Raw genomic sequence first — 19740 nt, 5'->3', positions numbered from 1 at the left:
AAATTATTGAACGAAAACAATTTTTATCAGCATTTACAATCTCTAAACTGAGATAATCCGTAATAATGGTTTCGCTTTCTATCAACAGCAGATCAATGCAAATTAATTGAAGTTCTGACAAAATACTTTTGTCCAGCCAAGATCAGATTACGAATGAGAATAAGAAGCATATTAACAAAACGCAAAATGCAACTACGAAGATAATTTGCAATATACTTTATGCATTCATGTAGTTAGCGGTAAATCAGATAAGAGAGCTGTAACACGTAGCAATTCGTCAACTCGTTGCGTAGAGCTTTGTCAAAATACTTATGCCGACGTTGTACTCTAATTACACATACATAAATCGAATTACATACATACACACATACGTACATACATATATACATAATAATTAAGACGCTGCAGACGAAGGACCCGGTCGTAGGCCGGGGGTGAGATTTTCCCTCTCTGTGTCTCTCATTCCAAGCATGCCACTAGTGTTGTTATTAATTGTCACTCTATGTCACTGACTGTGCCGTCTGCTTTATGCAAAATTGTAACTAGTCATGCCAGCTGATCGAGCCGTCAGCTGTGGATCGGTGCATCACAGCCCTGCACCGATGCAGCCGCGCTGCTGATAATGGCCAACAGAGGCCACTGGTCAGACTGCTAATCAGGCGGGCCAAGAGTCAGTGGACACCAGTGTGGTTAAAAGTCTTAGACAGGCCTTTGCCGGTACGCAAACGGCAATAGTTTGCCTCCCACCATCGGTCGCCAGTGAACTGCTTAGAGAGGGCAGGCTGAGTCAAGGCGAAAGGCAAGCACAAAGGAGGTGCTATAAATGCCTGGAGTTTGGATATCGCCCTGCTCAACACAGGAAACGAGCACACCTTTAACAGGGGAGGCATCGAATCGTGTATAGAACTGACCTTCGTCAGCGGATCCCTATATACGAATTCTGAGTGGAAGCTGAGCGAAATTTAAACGGCAAGCGACCATATTGCAATCTACTGCGATATTAACACTGGCAGAAGAAACGGCCAGGCAGGGAATCCCCATGCAACAAGGAAGGGTTTCAAAGTAGCCTCGTTCAACCCAGTAGAATTTGCCGCATACCTGGTTCCCCCACCGCCAGCGTCTGATGCCTCCAGCGAGGCGGCCAGGGTGATGGAGGCAGTGCTGCACGCCTGCAATGCGAGCATTGAAAGGCGGTATGAGTATAGGAGCCACCACCAGCCCGTGCAACTGGTGCAACGAACAGATCGCGGACACGCGACGGAAGTGCCTGCAAGCCCGCAGAAAGTACCAGAGAGCCGGGCCGGGCAAAATATGCACACCTCCAGGGTGAATACACAGCTGCTCGCAGGGACCTAGAGCTAGCCATACGGGAGAGCAAGCGGAAGTGCTTCCTGGAACTCTGCGACTCGGCGGAACAGGACATCTGGGGAAGGGCCTGCAAGGTGGTAATAAAAAAAAAAAATTGCTATGAAACCGAAGGCACAGAGCAAGCAAAATGAAGGACATCGTGGAGACCCTATTCCCCCGTAAGCCCCAGGGGGGCATCCCACCAAGGCAGGAGTCTGCAGAGAACCTAAGCGAGCTAGAGCAAATCAGCGTGTCAGAGGTCAAGGCCGCAGCTAGGAGTAACAGCAGACATTGCAGCAAAGGCAATCGAAGGCACCCGCTGGAAGGGCGGAGCCAAAAAATACTGCATCGTGTTTACACTAGATGTGGTAAATACATTCAACACTGCCAACTGGGCATGTATCTTACGGGCGCCAACGGGCTTTGGAGTTGATGACCACCTCATGCGCATTGTCCAAGACTACTTTCGGGATCGGGTCCTGTTGTATGATACTGAAGAAGGTACTAAGAGTTACAAGGTAACTGGCGGCGTCCCACAAGGATCGGTCCTAGGGCCGCAACTTTGGAACGCCATGTATGATGGCATCCTGCGCCTACCAGTACCTGAGGACACGAGATTGATAGGGTTCGCCGACGATGTCGCGCTAGTGGCCGTAGCAAAAAACCTCAAGGATGCGGAAGGCAAATGCGGCGCCTCAATAAGACAAATTAGAGAGTGGCTAAGCTCTGGGCTACAACTGGCCGACCACAAGACGAAGGTAGTCCTGATAAGCAGTCGCAAAAAAACGGAATCAGCGATAGTAAACGCAGAAACTTGCAGGATAGAGTTCGTGAGAGCCATACGGTACCTGAGAGTGATGCTGGACACGCGGCTATGTTTCGTGAGCACCTCAACCAGGTGAGCATAAGAGCTGCTGCGTTGGGCAGGGCATTCAAAAAAATAATGCTCAACATGAGGTGCCCGAAACAGGGACGGCGGCTCCTACTGCACAATGTGCTAAAGGCGACAATACTGCACGGTTCAGCGGTCTATGAGGAGCATTCATGCAACATATCGGCTGGGAGCCCTGCACGTAAGCAGTGCATTCCGCACAGTTTCCGACGACGCAGCACTGGTCATTTCTGAGACGGCACCGATCGACCTTTTAGCAAGGGAGGCTGCCGAAATATACTCCCAGCGAAGAGAAGTTGCACCGGCGGCGCCAAATAGGGACGCTATCGCCCAACGGGAGTGGCAGCAAACAATGTCCGAGTTGCAGCATAGATAGAAGGAGTCGGCGAAGGGGAGATGGACTTACACCCTTATGCCAAGAGTCGAAGAGTGGGGCACGCGAAGTCACGTGAGTGTGAACTTCTACCTGACGCAACTTCTAAGCGGCCACGGTTGCTTTAAAGCGTACCTCCACAGATTTGGTCACGAAAGCGACGGAGGTTGTCCTGCCTGCGACGGAACACCAGAGGATGCGGAGCACATACTCTTCAACTGCGCTAGGTTCGAAGCTGAGAGAGAGAGAGAGTATAGAGGAATGCTGTGGGGAATGGCTGATTGAGGAAACACTGGTGAGAGCGATGCTGGAGGACACGCGAAAATGGGAGGCAGTATGCAACTTTGCGAGCGCAGTAATGCGTAAGCTACGCGAGTACAAGCGCGCCAGAAGACCGCAAACAGGAGGGGCTTAGAGTACTCGCCCGGTACCTGCGACGCAATACTTGACGGTCGTCCCGCAAGAGCAGCTCGAAACCAACCTATCTACATTCCCTATCATCCGCTGTCAAATTCCTACTACTATACTACTAAACCCACTACTGTATGTATCTGTAAACGCTTCTCCTTTCTGTCTTCACTACTGTTAGGTTGTTTTAGTATTATAACCCTACATTTGTATTTACCTTGCTGCTAGCTTATAATTATTAGTGCTAATCTACAATTGTATTTACTATTAACGTTGTACGAAATATCGTAAGTATCTGAATAAGTATCGATATGAATTATCATCCGATAGTTCTAGTTCTGCGAACTAGAACTATGCGGGAACTAGGTCGGAAGAGAACGAGAGATCGGAGCGGGGGTTCAATGAGCACTTTTGCTGTATCGACTAGACGGGGCGGTTGGAAGAGAATTAAGTAAAATAAAATCATAAAAAGTACGAAACATCCGTGGACTTTCTGCGCCAATAACTTCAGAAGTGGGATCGTAGCCCTTTAAAGTATCTGCCTACATAAGTATTTGTCCACTGGCATCCCCGACAACGAGTATTTTCCACATTTTATAAATGGCCGAGGAAACCATGGCAAACATTGACAAAGAAAAAATTGTAGAGTGGTTGCTGGAGAAGGAGATCATTTTTCCAGCCAGCGCAACACTAAGGCAACTTCGTAAGCTTGCCATAAGTGGTGGAATGGACGAAGTTTCTGAAAGTCTGGTGAATAAATCGGATATTGAATCGGATGAAAAAGTGTCTGAAAATGAGCAGATCGACGATATGAAAGAAGAAAAATTACTTGACGCCGCAATAAGGGTGGCTGAGAAAAAGAAGAAACTGGCTGCTTTAATGGTAATGGACAACTATATGACCGATGACATCCGAATGGTCAAGCAACTTATTGCCCCTTTTTCTGCCAGTGAAAATGATGAAGCCTCTGAATGGGTCTTGAATTTTGAACGGATTTGCGGAGGCGTGAACGAAAGCAGCAATTTTAAGCTTCGTTGTGTGCGCATGTTGATGAAGGCGGGAACAGAGGCGGACTTGTTCATGCGTGTCGACAAATCAAAGACTTACGACGAGTTTAAGGGAAACTTCCTAAAAACTTTTGGTCGCAGCAATTCAACTGCCGACGTGGTACTTCTGTTGAAGGAAACCTTTTTCAACCCGGAGAAAAACTCCGTAATGGGATATATTCTTCGCATGGAAGAAATTGCTATGCGTGCCGACATCGAAGAGAAATTGACAGTGCAGTTCATCGTTGATGGTTTTCGTGATCGATCTTCCAGTATCGCCTTATTGTATTCAGCGTCGACCATCGGAAAACTTAAGGAGCTAGCTCGACAATACGAGGCTTTGAGGAAGAGTACCCAGACGAATTTTGAGCGCACTGGGATGACCGCTTCCGGAAATGACCGGAGCCAGGTGCGCTGCTATAATTGTTCAGCACATGGCCATTATGCTTCATCGTGTCCCGCACCTAAGCGGGAGAAGGGATCGTGTTTCCAGTGTGGATCCATGCAGCACCAGGTGAAGGATTGCCAACAGAAGCCTATGCCAACCCAGCGATCCGTGGGTACAGCCAGCAACCCGCCAATGGACGACAGAGAGGAGAACAATATTTTTGTTCCTATTGTTAATCAGGTAGGGGTATATTTTTACACTGATATAAAACGCAGGTATCAAATTAAATTTCTTTCTGGCATGTTGGACACCGGTAGCGCTATTAATTTGATGCAGCGCTCGGCGATACCTTATGAAAATTTTGATGGTGTATTAAGACCGACAGAGCATTTTGGAGTTAACGGTTCGAGAATAAGCATTTTTGGAAAAATAATTGTCAATTTAGTTTTTCATAACATTGAAAAAGAACTTATATTTTTCGTTGTACCAAACAACTATATTTCGTGTAATGTCCTTCTGGGGCGCAGTTTCCTTGAAAATTATGGAATAAAATTAATTTTTGAAAATGAAATTGAAAATGTAAAGCGAGTTACGCAAAGCAATATGGTCTCAATTGAAAATAGAGTATTAGTAAACAGTGACTTAGATGAAAATAGGGTATTAGTGAACAGTGACTTAGATGAAAATAGAGTATTAGTGAACAGTGACTTAGATGAAAATAGAGTATTAGTGAACAGTGACTTAGATGAAAATAGAGTATTAGTGAACAGTGACTTAGATAAAAATAGAGTATTAGTGAACATTGAGAGTGACCAAATTGAAAATGTAGTATTGACAAATAGAGATAGTGAGATGATGTTATCAGATATCAATAATAATGGATTATTAAAGGATGAAAATTATGAGAATAAGATTAGTGACCAATTGAATTGTAATAACATTGACCTTTTATTGAAAGATAACGAGCAAAAGCATATGGCAAGTGAATCATTAGAAAGAACCGACATAGATATACCGTATATATATAGTATTGAAATAACAAAAGAAGAGGACAGCTATAATATCGACCCAAAGCGAACTGATAAAGAACGTAGTAAATTCATGGAATTGATAAAACTTAACTGTTCAGACTTAACTAACATTCCAGCAATTCAACATAACTACGAAATGAATCTCAAACTTAAATCAGAAGAACCTGTACGCACTGTTCCGAGAAGACTTTCATATCAGGAGAAAAAAGAAGTAGATACCCAAATAGATGAACTATTGAAAAAAGGCTTCATAAGAGAAAGTAAATCGCCTTACAGCTCTGCAATAGCATTAGTTAAGAAAAAATCAGGGGAAAAAAGAATGTGTGTAGATTACAAACAGCTTAATAAGATTTGCATTCGTGATGGATATCCATTGCCACTAATAGACGACTGCTTAGAGAGTTTAGAAGGGAACACAATTTTTACAATTTTAGATTTGAAACACAGTTATCAACAAGTAAAAGTAGCAGAGAGTTCGGTGCAGTATACAGCATTTGTCATACCTAGCGGACAATATGAATACACAAGAATGCCTTTTGGACTTATGAATGCACCAGCAGTATTTATGAGATTTATTAATTTCATTTTACAACCATTAATTCCCGAGAGTAATGTAGTAGTTTATATGGACGATATCGCTATAGGTTCCAAGTCGTTGAACGAACATCTTATAACAGTAGGTAGAGTTTTAAGAATTCTCGCAGAATATCGACTAGAAATTAAGATTAGTAAATGTCAATTTGGTTATGAAAGTATTGAGTTCTTGGGATATACCCTTTCTGGTAAGGGAATAAGCCCAAACTGTGAACACACAGCAACCATTAAGCATCTGCCATTGCCAAAAGATCGCCATGAAATGCAAAAGGTTTTGGGATTATTCTCTTATTTTAGGCGTTTCATCCCTGCTTACTCAAGAATAGCAAAACCATTACAAGAACTTGCAAAACCTGGAACTAAGTTTGAGCTTCAATACAAATGCATACAAATTTTTGAAAAACTGGACATATAGAAGAAGAAAAACTGATTTCTTCACCAGTATTAGCTCTGTATAATCCAAATCGAGAAACAGAATTGCATTGTGATGCAAGTAGTGAAGGCTTTGGTGGAATTTTGTTGCAGAAACAAGATGACAATAAGTTTCACCCAACAGCATATTTTTCACAGAGAGCGACAAAACTAGAGGCAAGATACGAAAGTTTCAAACTGGAAACGTTAGCTGTGATCTATTCATTGAGGAAATTTCGAATTTATTTAGAAGGGATTCCGTTTAGAATTATAACAGATTGTAACTCAGAAGTTTTATGTTTAGGAAAGGGACGTCTTCATTCAAATATCGCCAGATGGGCCATAGAGCTAGCAAATTATAATTACACTTTAAAACATCGTAGTGGAAAATATATGTCCCATGTGGACACCTTAAGTAGATATCCTTCAGCGCTTAATCAAGATTTTGAATATGAACCAATAGTGACAATTCATGAAAGTGATAACAAAGACCGAATAGTTTTCGTGATTGAGTGCGACGACATTAATCTTCAGCTTCAGATAACACAAAACAGGGACAACCATATAGGAAAATTAAAAGAACAATTGGAGCATGGACCTGTTAAGAAATTTTCATTGAGCGACGGAATTGTTTATAAAATAGGTGAGAACGACGTTGAGCTGTTTTATGTCCCAGCTGAAATGGAAACGCAAATAATCAGAAGAGTTCACGAAAACTTATGTCACTTAGGAACCGAGAAATATATGAAAGAAATCTTAAGACATTATTGGTTCCCGAATATGAGATCTAAAATCGATTTGTTTATAGGAAATTGTTTAAATTGTATCATGTTTTCAGTCCCCACACATGCGAATAATCGAACACTTCACAATATTCCTAAGCGACCAATCCCATTCGACACCTTACACGTAGACCATTTTGGACCACTTCCCGCTGTTATATCAAAGAAGAAGCATGTATTAGTTATCATTGACGCCTTTACGAAATTTGTAAAATTGTTTTCTGTAAATACGACAAGCACTAAAGAAGTCAACACATGTTTTTCAAAGTATTTTCAATTTTATAGTCGTCCACGTAGAATTATCAGCGATAGAGGAACGTGTTTTACATCATTAGAATTTAGTAAATTTTTGCTAGAAAATAATATAGAACACGTGAAAGTGGCAACTGCTTCACCCCAAGCGAATGGTCAGGTAGAACGGGTTAACAGAACTATGAAAGCTATGCTCGCCAAAATAACTGAGCCAATAAATCACGAAGATTGGAGCAAACTTTTAATAAAGGCTGAATATGCAATTAATAACTCAGTCCATTCGACCACGAAAGAATTGCCTTCAGTGTTGTTATTCGGAGTCCAACAGAGGGGTTGTAATATTGACGCGTTAACAGAATACTTAGATGAGAAACAATACCGAACTCAAAGCAATTTAGAATCAGTACGTAAGAAATCTTTGGATAAAATCGAGCATTGTCAGCAGAAGAGTGAAGAGTATTTTGAAAGGATATGAATTATCATCCGATAGTTCTAGTTCTGCGAACTAAAAAATTAGTGAACATTGAGAGTGACCAAATTGAAAATGTAGTATTGACAAATAGAGATAGTGAGATGATGTTATCAGATATCAATAATAATGGATTATTAAAGGATGAAAATTATGAGAATAAGATTAGTGACCAATTGAATTGTAATAACATTGACCTTTTATTGAAAGATAACGAGCAAAAGCATATGGCATGTGAATCATTAGAAAGAACCGACATAGATATACCGTATATATATAGTATTGAAATAACAAAAGAAGAGGACAGCTATAATATCGACCCAAAGCGAACTGATAAAGAACGTAGTAAATTCATGGAATTGATAAAACTTAACTATTCAGACTTAACTAACATTCCAGCAATTCAACATAACTACCAAATGAATCTCAAACTTAAATCAGAAGAACCTATACGCACTGTTCCGAGAAGACTTTCATATCAGGAGAAAAAAGAAGTAGATACCCAAATAGATGAACTATTGAAAAAAGGCTTCATAAGAGAAAGTAAATCGCCTTACAGCTCTGCAATAGCATTAGTTAAGAAAAAATCAGGGGAAAAAAGAATGTGTGTAGATTACAAACAGCTTAATAAGATTTGCATTCGTGATGGATATCCATTGCCACTAATAGACGACTGCTTAGAGAGTTTAGAAGGGAACACAATTTTTACACTTTTAGATTTGAAACACAGTTATCAACAAGTAAAAGTAGCAGAGAGTTCGGTGCAGTATACAGCATTTGTCATACCTAGCGGTATATCTATCTATATTTATCTTTGGATAAAATCGAGCATTGTCAGCAGAAGAGTGAAGAGTATTTTGAAAGGAATCACAAAAATCATATTGAGTTCTTGGAAGGCGATTTCGTTGTAATGAGAAACATTGACACCACAATAGGTACAAATAAAAAATTTCTTCCGAAGTACAGGGGTCCGTACATCATCAGAAAGGTATTGCCGAACGACAGATATGTGTTAAATGACATTGAAAACTTCCAAATAAGTCAAATCCCGTATGAGGGCATTATAGAGGCATGCCGATTAAGGAAATGGGCAGATTGGCGTAATCAGTGTGAAAGTGACTCCTACTTAAATAGTTAACAATTTATATATATACACATATAATTAGAATTACTCTTAATTACATATTTACGATCGAGGGCGATCTAATTGTCAAGATGGCCGAGCTGTTAGGTTGTTTTAGTATTATAACCCTACATTTGTATTTACCTTGCTGCTAGCTTATAATTATTAGTGCTAATCTACAATTGTATTTACTATTAACGTTGTACGAAATATGGTAAGTATCTGAATAAGTATCGATATGAATTATCATCCGATAGTTCTAGTTCTGCGAACAAGAACTATGCGAGAACTAGGTCGGAAGAGAACGAGAGATCGGAGCGGGGGTTCGATGAGCACTTTTGCTGTATCGACTAGACGGGGAGGTTGGAAAAGAATTAAGTAAAATAAAATCATAAAAAGTACGAAACATCCGTGGACTTTCTGCGCCAATACTACCTAATAAAAATATTAATTCAAAAAAAAGACATATATACATACACACACATACTTACATAACTACCCTGTAGAACCAAAGATGTCACTCCTCTCGAACTAGTTCTGCGCTGTTTACCGCGCAACTAGTTACGCGGAGATCGAACGCGGACCAGGTCTTCGTCGACTACAATGTACTAGTTCTGCAACTAATTACGCGGGAAGCGAACGCAGACCAGTCGAAAAAGAACCGAAAAACGAAGCCGCCTTTGTTTTTTTTTTTCGAAGTCGACAAATAACCGCAATCCCGTGGAGTTATGAAGAAACGCGAACAAGAGTTACAATACAGTGCCCACTCAGCTAGTTACCGAGACACGCCATCCAATAAGCACCGAAATTGTAAGATAATCGTGATATTTTACTTTACTTGCGCTCGAGGAATGCAAGAGACAAGAATTCAGATTCAGCAATCTCATAGATACAGTCATTCTCTATGGTTGTGGGTTTTTAGTTTTCTCGAATCTGCAATATTGTGGATGTAACAGATTTTCGTCCTTTGTGGGGGCGGAAGGGTGTGGGGCGAAATTCTGAGATAGACGTTTTATAGTGAGATCTAACAGAAGTGCGGATACCAAATTTGGTTACTCTAGCGTTAATAGTCTCTGAGATTTGTGGATACCCCCAGTTTTTCGTCCTTTGTGGGGCGGAGGGGGGTGGGGCGAAATGTTGAAATCTACGTTTTATAGTGAGATCTAACGGGAGTAGATCTAACAAATTTAGTTACTCTAGCTTTAATAGTCTCTGAGATTTGTGGATGCCCCAGATTTTCGTCCTTTGCGGTGGCGGAAGGGGGTGTGGCGAAATCAAGGTCCGATATCACAGGAGTGTGGATCAAAAATTTCGTTGCAACAGCTTTTATAGTCTCTGAGATCTGGGAACTCATATTTTGCAATAGGCAAAGCTAACCATGAAACCTGTGTGTTAGAGAGAGACAGTGCGAGAGAGAATGATATTGTTTTCTTGATTCTGGCTATAATAATTATACGATCTGGCTCAATCGACTCGGCTATTGATGCTGATCAAGAATATATATACTTTATGGGGTCGGAAACGATTCCTTCTGGACGTTACACACATCCACTTTTACCACAAATCGAATATACACCAATACTCATTTTGAGTATACTTGTTTATATACTTTTAGAAACTCTAAAACAGGAGAATGCAGTTATTCGTGGTAAGACTAATAAAGATTAATAGAAAAATATTTTTATAATCAAATTAATTAACAACATTGTTTTTAGATCAATTGAAAGCAGTGGTCCAAATTTTAGCGGATCAAACTGTTTTAATAAAGCAGCTGCTAAAGGAGAAGGGGGAATTGAATCCCATTCGGGGACAGTTCCCAATAAAACGTGAGGAAGAGCTTATAGAACTGGAAGAAAAAATAAAATTAAATAGGGACATTTATGTAACTAAATCTAAACTCTAAATTTTATGACTTTTTTCTCTGTCTTATCATTATATTTTAATGTTTCACTTACAGATAACAGCAATGAAATCAATTCTCCAGCCAGCTGGCGTTTTGAGCGGCTTGAACTTTATTTTGAGTGAGGACATTGTTCTGGCATATAACGTCGATGGGGCCAAGGGAAGAAGGCCCTTAGGACCCACAAAGGATTTTTTTTCAGCTTTGCTAGGTAAAATACCATTTACACTTCTAGAGATTTAAAAATTTTTCATATAAATTAAAATAAATATTAATTACAGAATGTATTCCGCCTGGCGATGAGCCCCCGAAAACACTGTACGGAAGGCAATGCAAAGGATGAAGAAAAGGGTGTTTAAAAAGAAGTGTCTTGCCAAAAGCCAGGAGTAGGCTAAGCATCATATAATTAAAAATTATTCGTTATATTGAAGGACATTGTGTTTTGATTTTTGTATTATTCCAGACTGCCAGATTGACTACTACCAGTAGTCAGTTCGGAACTAGTTACTGGTAACTAGGTCAGAGCTAGCTACAGGTAATCGAAGGGTAGTCGAGTGGGGAACTATGTAGTTGCTGGCTTTCTTCTGGTAACTAGTTCGGAACTACCTCCTGAGCAACTAGCTACGGGTAATCGAAGGGTAATCGAGCGGGAACCAGGGGTGCTTCCGCCCTAGGACATGCATGTGTTAAATTCTCCGCTGAAATACATTGCGGGTAATCGATCTGGAACCAGGGAGGTGAGAATGGTAGCTAGTGCGGCACCAGTGCGGAACTAGTTGCCTGGTACTAGAGGGTATGTTTCGACAAAAATGTGTGTTTGTATGCTTCTTTCGTTATCAGAGATCTGATGCTGATGCTATTTGAATATTTGAATGTATGGGTGCACACGCATTCTCACGTACTTTGCGTGTGTGTGTTCTAGTATTTCTGGCCGCTAGAACTGAAATTTAAGTTTGGTTCTTCTTTTGGGTCTTTTGATGAACTAACCTACCGCCACAAAATGAAGAATGGGCAGGGGGTGGGGGTATGGTCAACTAGAGCGCGGGAAATAACATAAAAGCTGTTATTTATTTGATTTATACTACACCTTATATATTATTTCTTAGTCTTCATGCTTCCAGCTGTTATGTTGGTGTTTGTGGCGCCGGCGCTTAGGTTTCCTGGCGCTGGGTGTCACAAAGTCAGCAGAACCACTAACCATACAGTAAATCCATGTATACTAATATGTATTTTTTTGTTTATACATATTTCATAGGAAATTTCTAATTTAGAAAAAAAGTAGATGTCTTAACAGAAACATTGGAGGGGGCGTTGGCTCTTCTCAAGCTACAAATAAAAAACAGCCAGAGGTATAACAAAATTGCATGAAGTTCCCGATAGAATCGACGATGGAGTTGGAGCACTTCAATATCATAACTCCGATTCTATGTGAGTGGTAGCCTATCCTTCAATGGCAGCCAGTTAATATTATTTTTTCATTATTTTCTTTTATTAGATAAACAAATTACGGAATTTAATGGGGACGAGCCCATCAATGTCGTGCAGTTTGAAAAATGTAATGGACGTGGCTTATGACTTAGTGGACTGTATAATCTTTTGAATATTGAGCTTATTTATTTATATTGGTTATTTAATATTGGTGGTTATATTACAAAGTATTTTACATGTATGTAAATAACAACAAAGCTATGCGCGTAAAAATAGTTACTTAAGCGGTGCAATACAATCATGTGCATATGAATAGGGCAGTTGTAATAACCACGAACACTAAACTGAAACTACGCGGGTAATTTCTCAACAATAATAAACATGATTATTCTTTTTACAGCGGAATTTAAGGAAAGATTTTCTTTGAAAGACGGCGATTTTCACCGGGTAAAAATTCTTTCAATACTCCCAGGACGGAATGTCGAGGGGGCAAAAGCAAATTAAACTTAATTCACTAATCTAATCTAATCTTTTTACTACACAAAATAAAACGAGGGGGAACGTTGTGAGTTGCTGCGGATACCGCAACTCTACATTTATACCCGATCCTTAGTCAGTATGGCTCTCCTCCGGCAGACGCCGCTAATATTCAACGACACGACAAAGAGTGCATGCGAAAGAGACAGAAAATCAGTCTGAGCGTGACGTCGGGCGCTACGTAGCCAGTGCAAATTGATTTGTTCCTTTTGGCTATAAAAATGATCCGATCTGATCCAGATTCAGCAATCTGATAGATATGGTCGTTATCTCTGATTCTGATCTCTGATTTAGTTTTCTCGAATATGCAATATTGTGGATGCCACAGATTTTTGCCTTTTGTGGGGGGCGGATGTGGGCGGGGCACAGTTTTGAAATATACTGGTAGCAGTGACATATCACAGAAGCCTGGATATAAAACGTCGTTGCTCTAGCTCTATAATTTATAATCAACCTGTTCAAAATAATGAAATAAATGTGTAATTATATTATTGTAATATTTTATATTTTGTGGTATAAATAAAACAAATAACAGCTTTTATTTTATATCCCGCGCCCTAGTGTACCATACCCCACCCCTGCCCATTCTTCATTTATTTTGTGGCGGTTGGTCAGTTAATCAAAAGACCCAAAACAAGAACCAAACTCAAATTTCAGTTCTAGCGGCCAGCAATACTAAACACACACACGCAAAGTACGTGAGAATGCATGTGCACCCATACACTAAAACATGCTGGAGGCAAAACAGAACCAGACCTGAGAGAGTTCCAAAAATTTGAAAAAAGCATACAATCACATATTTTTGTCGAAACATATTGCGTGTGTACTAACACATGCAAAGATGTTCTCTCTGCGTTCTCTCTCATGATGACGCGTCAGTACTCTGGGGTACTCAACGCGCTAGCCAGTGTGTGACGCTTTCGTGGTATGAACTGGCACATCTATATACTGTATGGTTAGTGCTAGTCGTTTTGATTAAGAAAAAAATGTTATTGTCATCGCTATATTTTTAAAATGGGACGGTATGTTTCGGTATATTTCTGAGGATCGGACTGTATACTTTATCAATTAATTCGCGGTCACACTGTGATCTCAGAGAGAATTATCTTCTTTAGCGTCACGACAAGCTCAACGTCAAAGCACAGTCCACTGCCAATTGCCGTTGTTTCTCGCATTCATATCGGCACCCGCTTTAGAAACGTTTCAAGCGGGAAGAAGACCGCAAAGAGGAACGCTAGCAATAAACGCAAGCAGAACGAAAAGTAGACGAAGCGAGCACCGTTTCTGCTGCTTGTGCAAAAAAGAAAAAATGAACCGTGGTTCCAAATGATTTTCTTTTAAACGACAGAAATTTTGTTTTTTGTGATATAATTGTTTAATGCTCTTCAATGTCGACGATTGTTGGATGACAGATTGAGAGAGCGATAGAGAAGGCGAAAGCAACCCATAATTTTTGCTTGATAAAAATAAAAACTTAGTCAATTTCTTTATTAAACTCCCACGTGTTTTAGTTGGTCGTTATCTCGCTCCAATAAGATTTTCCTTCCTCAGCGTTCGTTCTGTTCGTTGTCTGCATGTGACCTACGACGTACCGAGAGCAGTCCATATAATTACATATATTGCCACCATCATGTTTGACAGTTTTTTCGGTGAAACTTGGAACAAATCCATTTCCTTTAGGGTATCGTACATTGCTCTCACAAGCATTCCCGAACTAAATTTATTTTTGTTTCGTCGCTCCATAAAATGTCGCAAAGATTTGCAAGCCCAAAGTAATATTGAAAATTCAATATTATATTTTTTAAATAATATTGTTGAGAAATTGGCCGCTTAACTTTAGTTCATTATTCATTTAAATTATAACTTTCCCTATTCATGTGCTCATCATTGTATTTTCCCACTTAAGCACCTATTTTTACGCGCAGAATTGTGCTGCTATTGCTTGTGCGCAAAACCTAACTGTAACGTTCTCACATAACCCAAACCTTCAGCTGCACACGCATACATCGATGTGGACCGTTTTGCATTGGACCGTCGCATCGCATGATCTTTCAATTCCTCTTTGCTCGACTTCTTTTCGTGGAGTTGATTTTAATACAAAATTCTAGCCGCAACCAACCGCACGCATATCGCTGTACCGCCGCTCTTTGTAATACGACAACATAATCATTAGATAGATTAAATAAAACCTATGTTAAAATAATACAGTCCACTAATTTATAACCAAATATTTGTTTAATATTTATAGTACACAGATTATTATATAATAAATTTATTATTTAATTTAATTAAAAGTTATATTTGCTTCTGCCCCGTTGACATTCTGTCTTGGGCGTATTGGAAAATTTTTTGAGTAAACCGGTCAAAATCGCCGTCTTTCAACGCAAATCTTTCTTTAATTACCGCAGTAAAAGAATAATCAATGTTTATTATATTATAATACACAAGAGCACTGTCGTGCGACCTCGTTAGAGACAATGGAGCTTTTTTTGATTTGAGGATCGCTCCACGAACATTTGCCTTTATAGAGCCAACATTTCCGCTGTGTTTCGGAAGATTTTATTTAAAATTGGGTCCATTTGATGATCTAGTTCCTTTTTTTTTCTAAGATGCATAACTGTAATTCGAAATAATTGTTGTAATATTTATTTGGCATATATAAAGAAATTTTCTTACATGACTGGAATGTACTCATTTATTTTGGCAATATTGGCAGAATCCATGTTAAATAGGTTTGTGAAATTGTTAATGTTTCTGGAAAATACATGTGCACATCAGTATCTAATATATGCATTATTTATTCTGAAATTTGTTCTATTAAATGCTGCACTACATTACAGTCGACAAGGTTACATCAGTTGACCTCGGATTTTGAATATTTGCATATTTTTAAAGGTAAGATAGAAAAATTCTGATGACACTAAAGTTCGTTTCATGAAAAGTAGATTTGAAAACGATCTGCATATTTTCATTTTTTTTGCATATTTGCATGAAATGCATATGCATAATATACATATGCCAAAATATGCAAAATATATGCAAATTATGCAAAAAATATGCAAAATATGCAAAGTATATGCAAATTATGCAAAACATATGCAAAATATGCAACAATTTCCTATGTTAATCAAATCAAAGAAAAATTTAAAAGGGATTTAGAAGGTAGTATAGGTATTGAAATTTTATTAACTATTTTTTGCTATTAAACTACATACTTAAAACATACGATATAATAAAGGCTTATTATTAGAAATAATTTGTATTGCAGTAAACAACTAAAATTTTCTCTAAATTATTTATTAAGAGGCTCTGACGTTTCTCTCCAAAATTCATTTTGTACGCGGAAAAGCTTTTTTCAACGTCACAGGAAGTAATTGGAGCAAATTTATATTTTATTATATTTTCTTTTGTGACTGGTTCGATTCCAGACAGATCTTCAGCATTTATATTTGATATATTTTTTTTTTTTTGAAATGATTTTAAAATCAGGATTTCTTTTCAAAATTGCTTCAAATTTCTTTTTTAAATCCATTCCAAAATCACCAGTTATGTTATAGACAATATTTTCAGCTTCCTTGAATAAGTCCATTGACGTTTCTAATGGTAGCCCCTTCGCTTCCAATGCTGTTATTATTTCGGCAACTCTCTCGAAGTGGGATTTTATATATACATATAAATTCTTGATGTAGTTGTGGATTTTCTATCAGCTCCCTCGCCAGCTTAATGGATTCAGCATCTTCTGGGTTCAGTGTTTCAAGAACCTAAAATGCAAATTTAGAATCTTTTTATTTATCAAACTAAAATGTTTTTTGTTGACAAACCTCTTTTATTCCCTCCATGTTATCTGCATAAAATGATGCCGCCTTCAACCATGTACCCCATCTGGTTATGATCGGTTCTGGTGGTAACTCCTTATTGAGTATTTGTTTGTAGCGTCGTACTCTGAGCGGAGCTTTTATGAAAATTTTTTTCACACAGGATATAAACGAGTTAGCGACATGAAACGATGTTCTTACTTTTTCAGCTATTAAATTTAATCCATGTGCTAAACAAGTTATATGTATGAGATTCGGATAAAAAACCTTTAAATTTTTACCAGCTTTTATCATATATGCCGCAGTATCAGTTAAGAGTAACAAAACTTTTAACTCATTCCCGTGAGGCCACAATATACGAATGCTGTCGTTCACAAATCGAGAAACAGTTGCATTATTTACTTCTTCCAACTGTTTACAGGACAATAAAAATGAGGATGAAGATTCCTTTTCGCTTAATGTTCTTATAATCAAATTTGCGACATATCGCCCTTGCTTATCCGTAGTTTCGTCCACTGATATCCAAACGTTTTCGTCTTTTATACTTTCGCGAATTTTTTGGATAGATTGTTGGTAGGTTTTATCCAAGTAGTTCTTTTTGAGAGTACTCTCATCAGGAATTTGTTGCCCGGTGTATTTTTTCAGAAAATTATTAAATGTACCATTACTAAGCACATTCCATGGTATATTTGCCGCAATCAACGCTGTACATAGATCCATTTTAAATTCATCGTTTGAATTATCTGAAAAGCTGCTGGACGTGTTGCTGGAAGTAGGCGCATTTTCGTTGGATGCTTTGGACCTGTGAAGTGCAGTAGCAATATGAAGTGCAATGTATTTCAGCGGAGAATTTAACGCATGCATATCCTAGGGCGGAACCACCCCTGGCTCCCGCTCGGTTACTATTCGATTACCCGTAGCTAGTTGCTCAGGAGGTAGTTCCGAACTAGTTTCCAGTAGAAAGCCAGCAACTAGTTCCCAACTCGACTACCCTTCGATTACCCGTATTAGTTACTACTAGTTCGATTACTAGTTACCAGTAACTAGTTCCGAACTGACTACTGGTAGTAGTCAATCTGGCAGTCTAGAATAATACAAAAATAAAAACACAATGTCTTTCAATATAATATAAATAAATATCATAAATATAAATAATTTTTAATTATATGTATGCTGCTTAGCCTACTCCTGGTTTTTTGTAAGACACTTCTTTTTAAATTCTCTCTTCTTCATCCTCTGCATTGCCTTCCGTAAAGTGCTTTCGGGGGGCTTATCGCTAGGCGGAATACTTTCTGTAATTAATATTAGTTTTATTTAATTTGAAAAATTTTTAAATCTCTAGAAGTGTAAACGGTATTTTACCTAGCAAAGCTGCAAAGAATTCTTTGTGGGTCCTAGGGGCCTTCTTCCCTTGGACTCTATCGACATTAAATGCCATGACAATATCTTCGCTCAGTATAAAGTACAAGCTGCTTAAAATGCCAGCTGGCTGGAGTATTGATTTCATTGCTGTTATCTTTATGTTATGTTCTTTAATGCGTGACATCCAAATTGCAAGTGTGGCTTGCCTGCCTTTACATTGCCGCTCCGATCGCTAAGCGCAGCTTCGCTCGGCCGACGTCGGTAGGCAGACGCAAAGCGGAGATAGCGAAGAGCGAGCTGGCAGAGAGCGTTTAGCAGGGCAAGCAAGCGCAAAGCTTTAACAAACAAACATTCACCCCCCGTTGGAAGGCAAAGGCTTTCAACAGATCCATCCTGAAGGGGCAGAACCGCTATTTTTCCAACGGCCCTCTTGAAGATGCTTGCTTGGGCGCAGCTGGCGGCTACGCTGGGATGATCGTCGAACGCAGCAATTGACGCTTCTTTACGAAGGCGGCTTGTCGTGATTACGTGTTGATCATCGGGAACCTCTGTAATTGCATAGAATGGCAGGAAATTTGGCAATGTAGAAACTGTTGAAAGTTGAATTTCATTTGGCGTGGATATGTAGGTTTTTAATATATGGAAAAGTTCGCGCTGCAGTTCCTGATTCTCCGATTGCAGTTTTTCCACTTGCACCTGGCACTCGAGCAGCTGCTTCCTGCATTGCTGCTCTAAGTTTTGGTACTAAAGCGTTGTGGGTCGAAAATCGTCAATAGAGATGCACGAGGAATTTTCAAAAGCGGTTAAAGCTGCACGCTTATTCTCCGAGCTATCAATGCTTCCTGATACTATCCAACCAAGTTTTGTCTCCTGCAATGTTGGCAATTGGGCTGATAGTCGAATCTGTCCGACGCACATTAAATCGAAGAACAAACCAGAACCTATCAACAGATCGATACGTTGGGGCTTGGAGAAATTAGGATCAGCTAGTTTTAGAGTCTCGAATCAACTTTCATAGAGATCGGTTGTGTCGCGCTTGTGCAAAGTTGTTTTCTTTATTCTGCTTTAGCGGAGCATTCTCTTGTGTGCTAAAAATAGCATACATCGTAAATTCGGGTGCTGCTTTGTGCGGTGTCGGCAATTGGACAAAAACAAAAAACACATTTGTGAACGTTTTTACAACTGTATTCACTGCCCTTCGGGCAAGACATTCCCCTCAGTCTGCGCACAGCCGCACAAGAGGGGCAATAAAAACTTCGCTTATCAGCTACGGTATAATGAATGCGAATAGTTCATCTGACTCTCGGCTTAGAAGTAAGCGGACTGATCATGAGAGAATGCTTCTAATATCAGGCAAATTACCTTCTGAGATTCGTTCTGAGTACCGTTCAGAGGCTGAACGCTCTACATGCACAGAAACCACAACAACAGTAACATTCACTAGTGCCACCAACAACACCACCTACACCATGGCAACTGCTACAATAAGCAGTATCTGCCCTGCACTAAGCTTTGATAGCCAAGAAAACTCCATATCCACATGCCCCGACGACACTGAGGCAAAAACACTTCGCACTGCTGC

At 39.5% G+C, this 19740-nt stretch overlaps 2 protein-coding genes and 1 long non-coding RNA gene across 3 annotated transcripts; 2 read left to right on the top strand and 1 right to left on the bottom strand.

The window, feature by feature from the left end:
* Positions 1-3424: 3424 nt before the first annotated feature.
* Positions 3425-5508, top strand: LOC117188757. Its single transcript, XM_033393084.1, has 2 exons — positions 3425-4694; positions 4772-5508. The coding sequence occupies exons 1-2, from the start codon at positions 3621-3623 to the stop codon at positions 4778-4780; spliced, it is 1083 nt and encodes a 360-aa protein (XP_033248975.1). The 5' UTR covers positions 3425-3620; the 3' UTR covers positions 4781-5508.
* Positions 5509-10705: 5197 nt separating this feature from the next.
* On the top strand, positions 10706-11331 carry LOC117189246. The gene is made up of 3 exons (XR_004473323.1): positions 10706-10998; positions 11074-11227; positions 11298-11331. It is a non-coding gene; the product is annotated as an uncharacterized LOC117189246 (long non-coding RNA).
* Positions 11332-16184: 4853 nt separating this feature from the next.
* Positions 16185-17917, bottom strand: LOC117187146. The gene is made up of 2 exons (XM_033389212.1): positions 16803-17917; positions 16185-16742 (listed from the first exon to the last, which is right to left on the bottom strand). Exons 1-2 carry the CDS (start codon positions 17658-17660, stop codon positions 16548-16550), a joined length of 1053 nt encoding a protein of 350 aa, XP_033245103.1. The 5' UTR covers positions 17661-17917; the 3' UTR covers positions 16185-16547.
* Between the last annotated feature and the right edge of the window lie 1823 nt (positions 17918-19740).

Source organism: Drosophila miranda, chromosome XL, assembly GCF_003369915.1.
Source record: "Drosophila miranda strain MSH22 chromosome XL, D.miranda_PacBio2.1, whole genome shotgun sequence".
In the NCBI taxonomy this organism is placed as follows: Eukaryota; Metazoa; Arthropoda; class Insecta; order Diptera; family Drosophilidae; genus Drosophila; species Drosophila miranda.
This window is presented reverse-complemented; position numbering and strand designations above follow the sequence as displayed.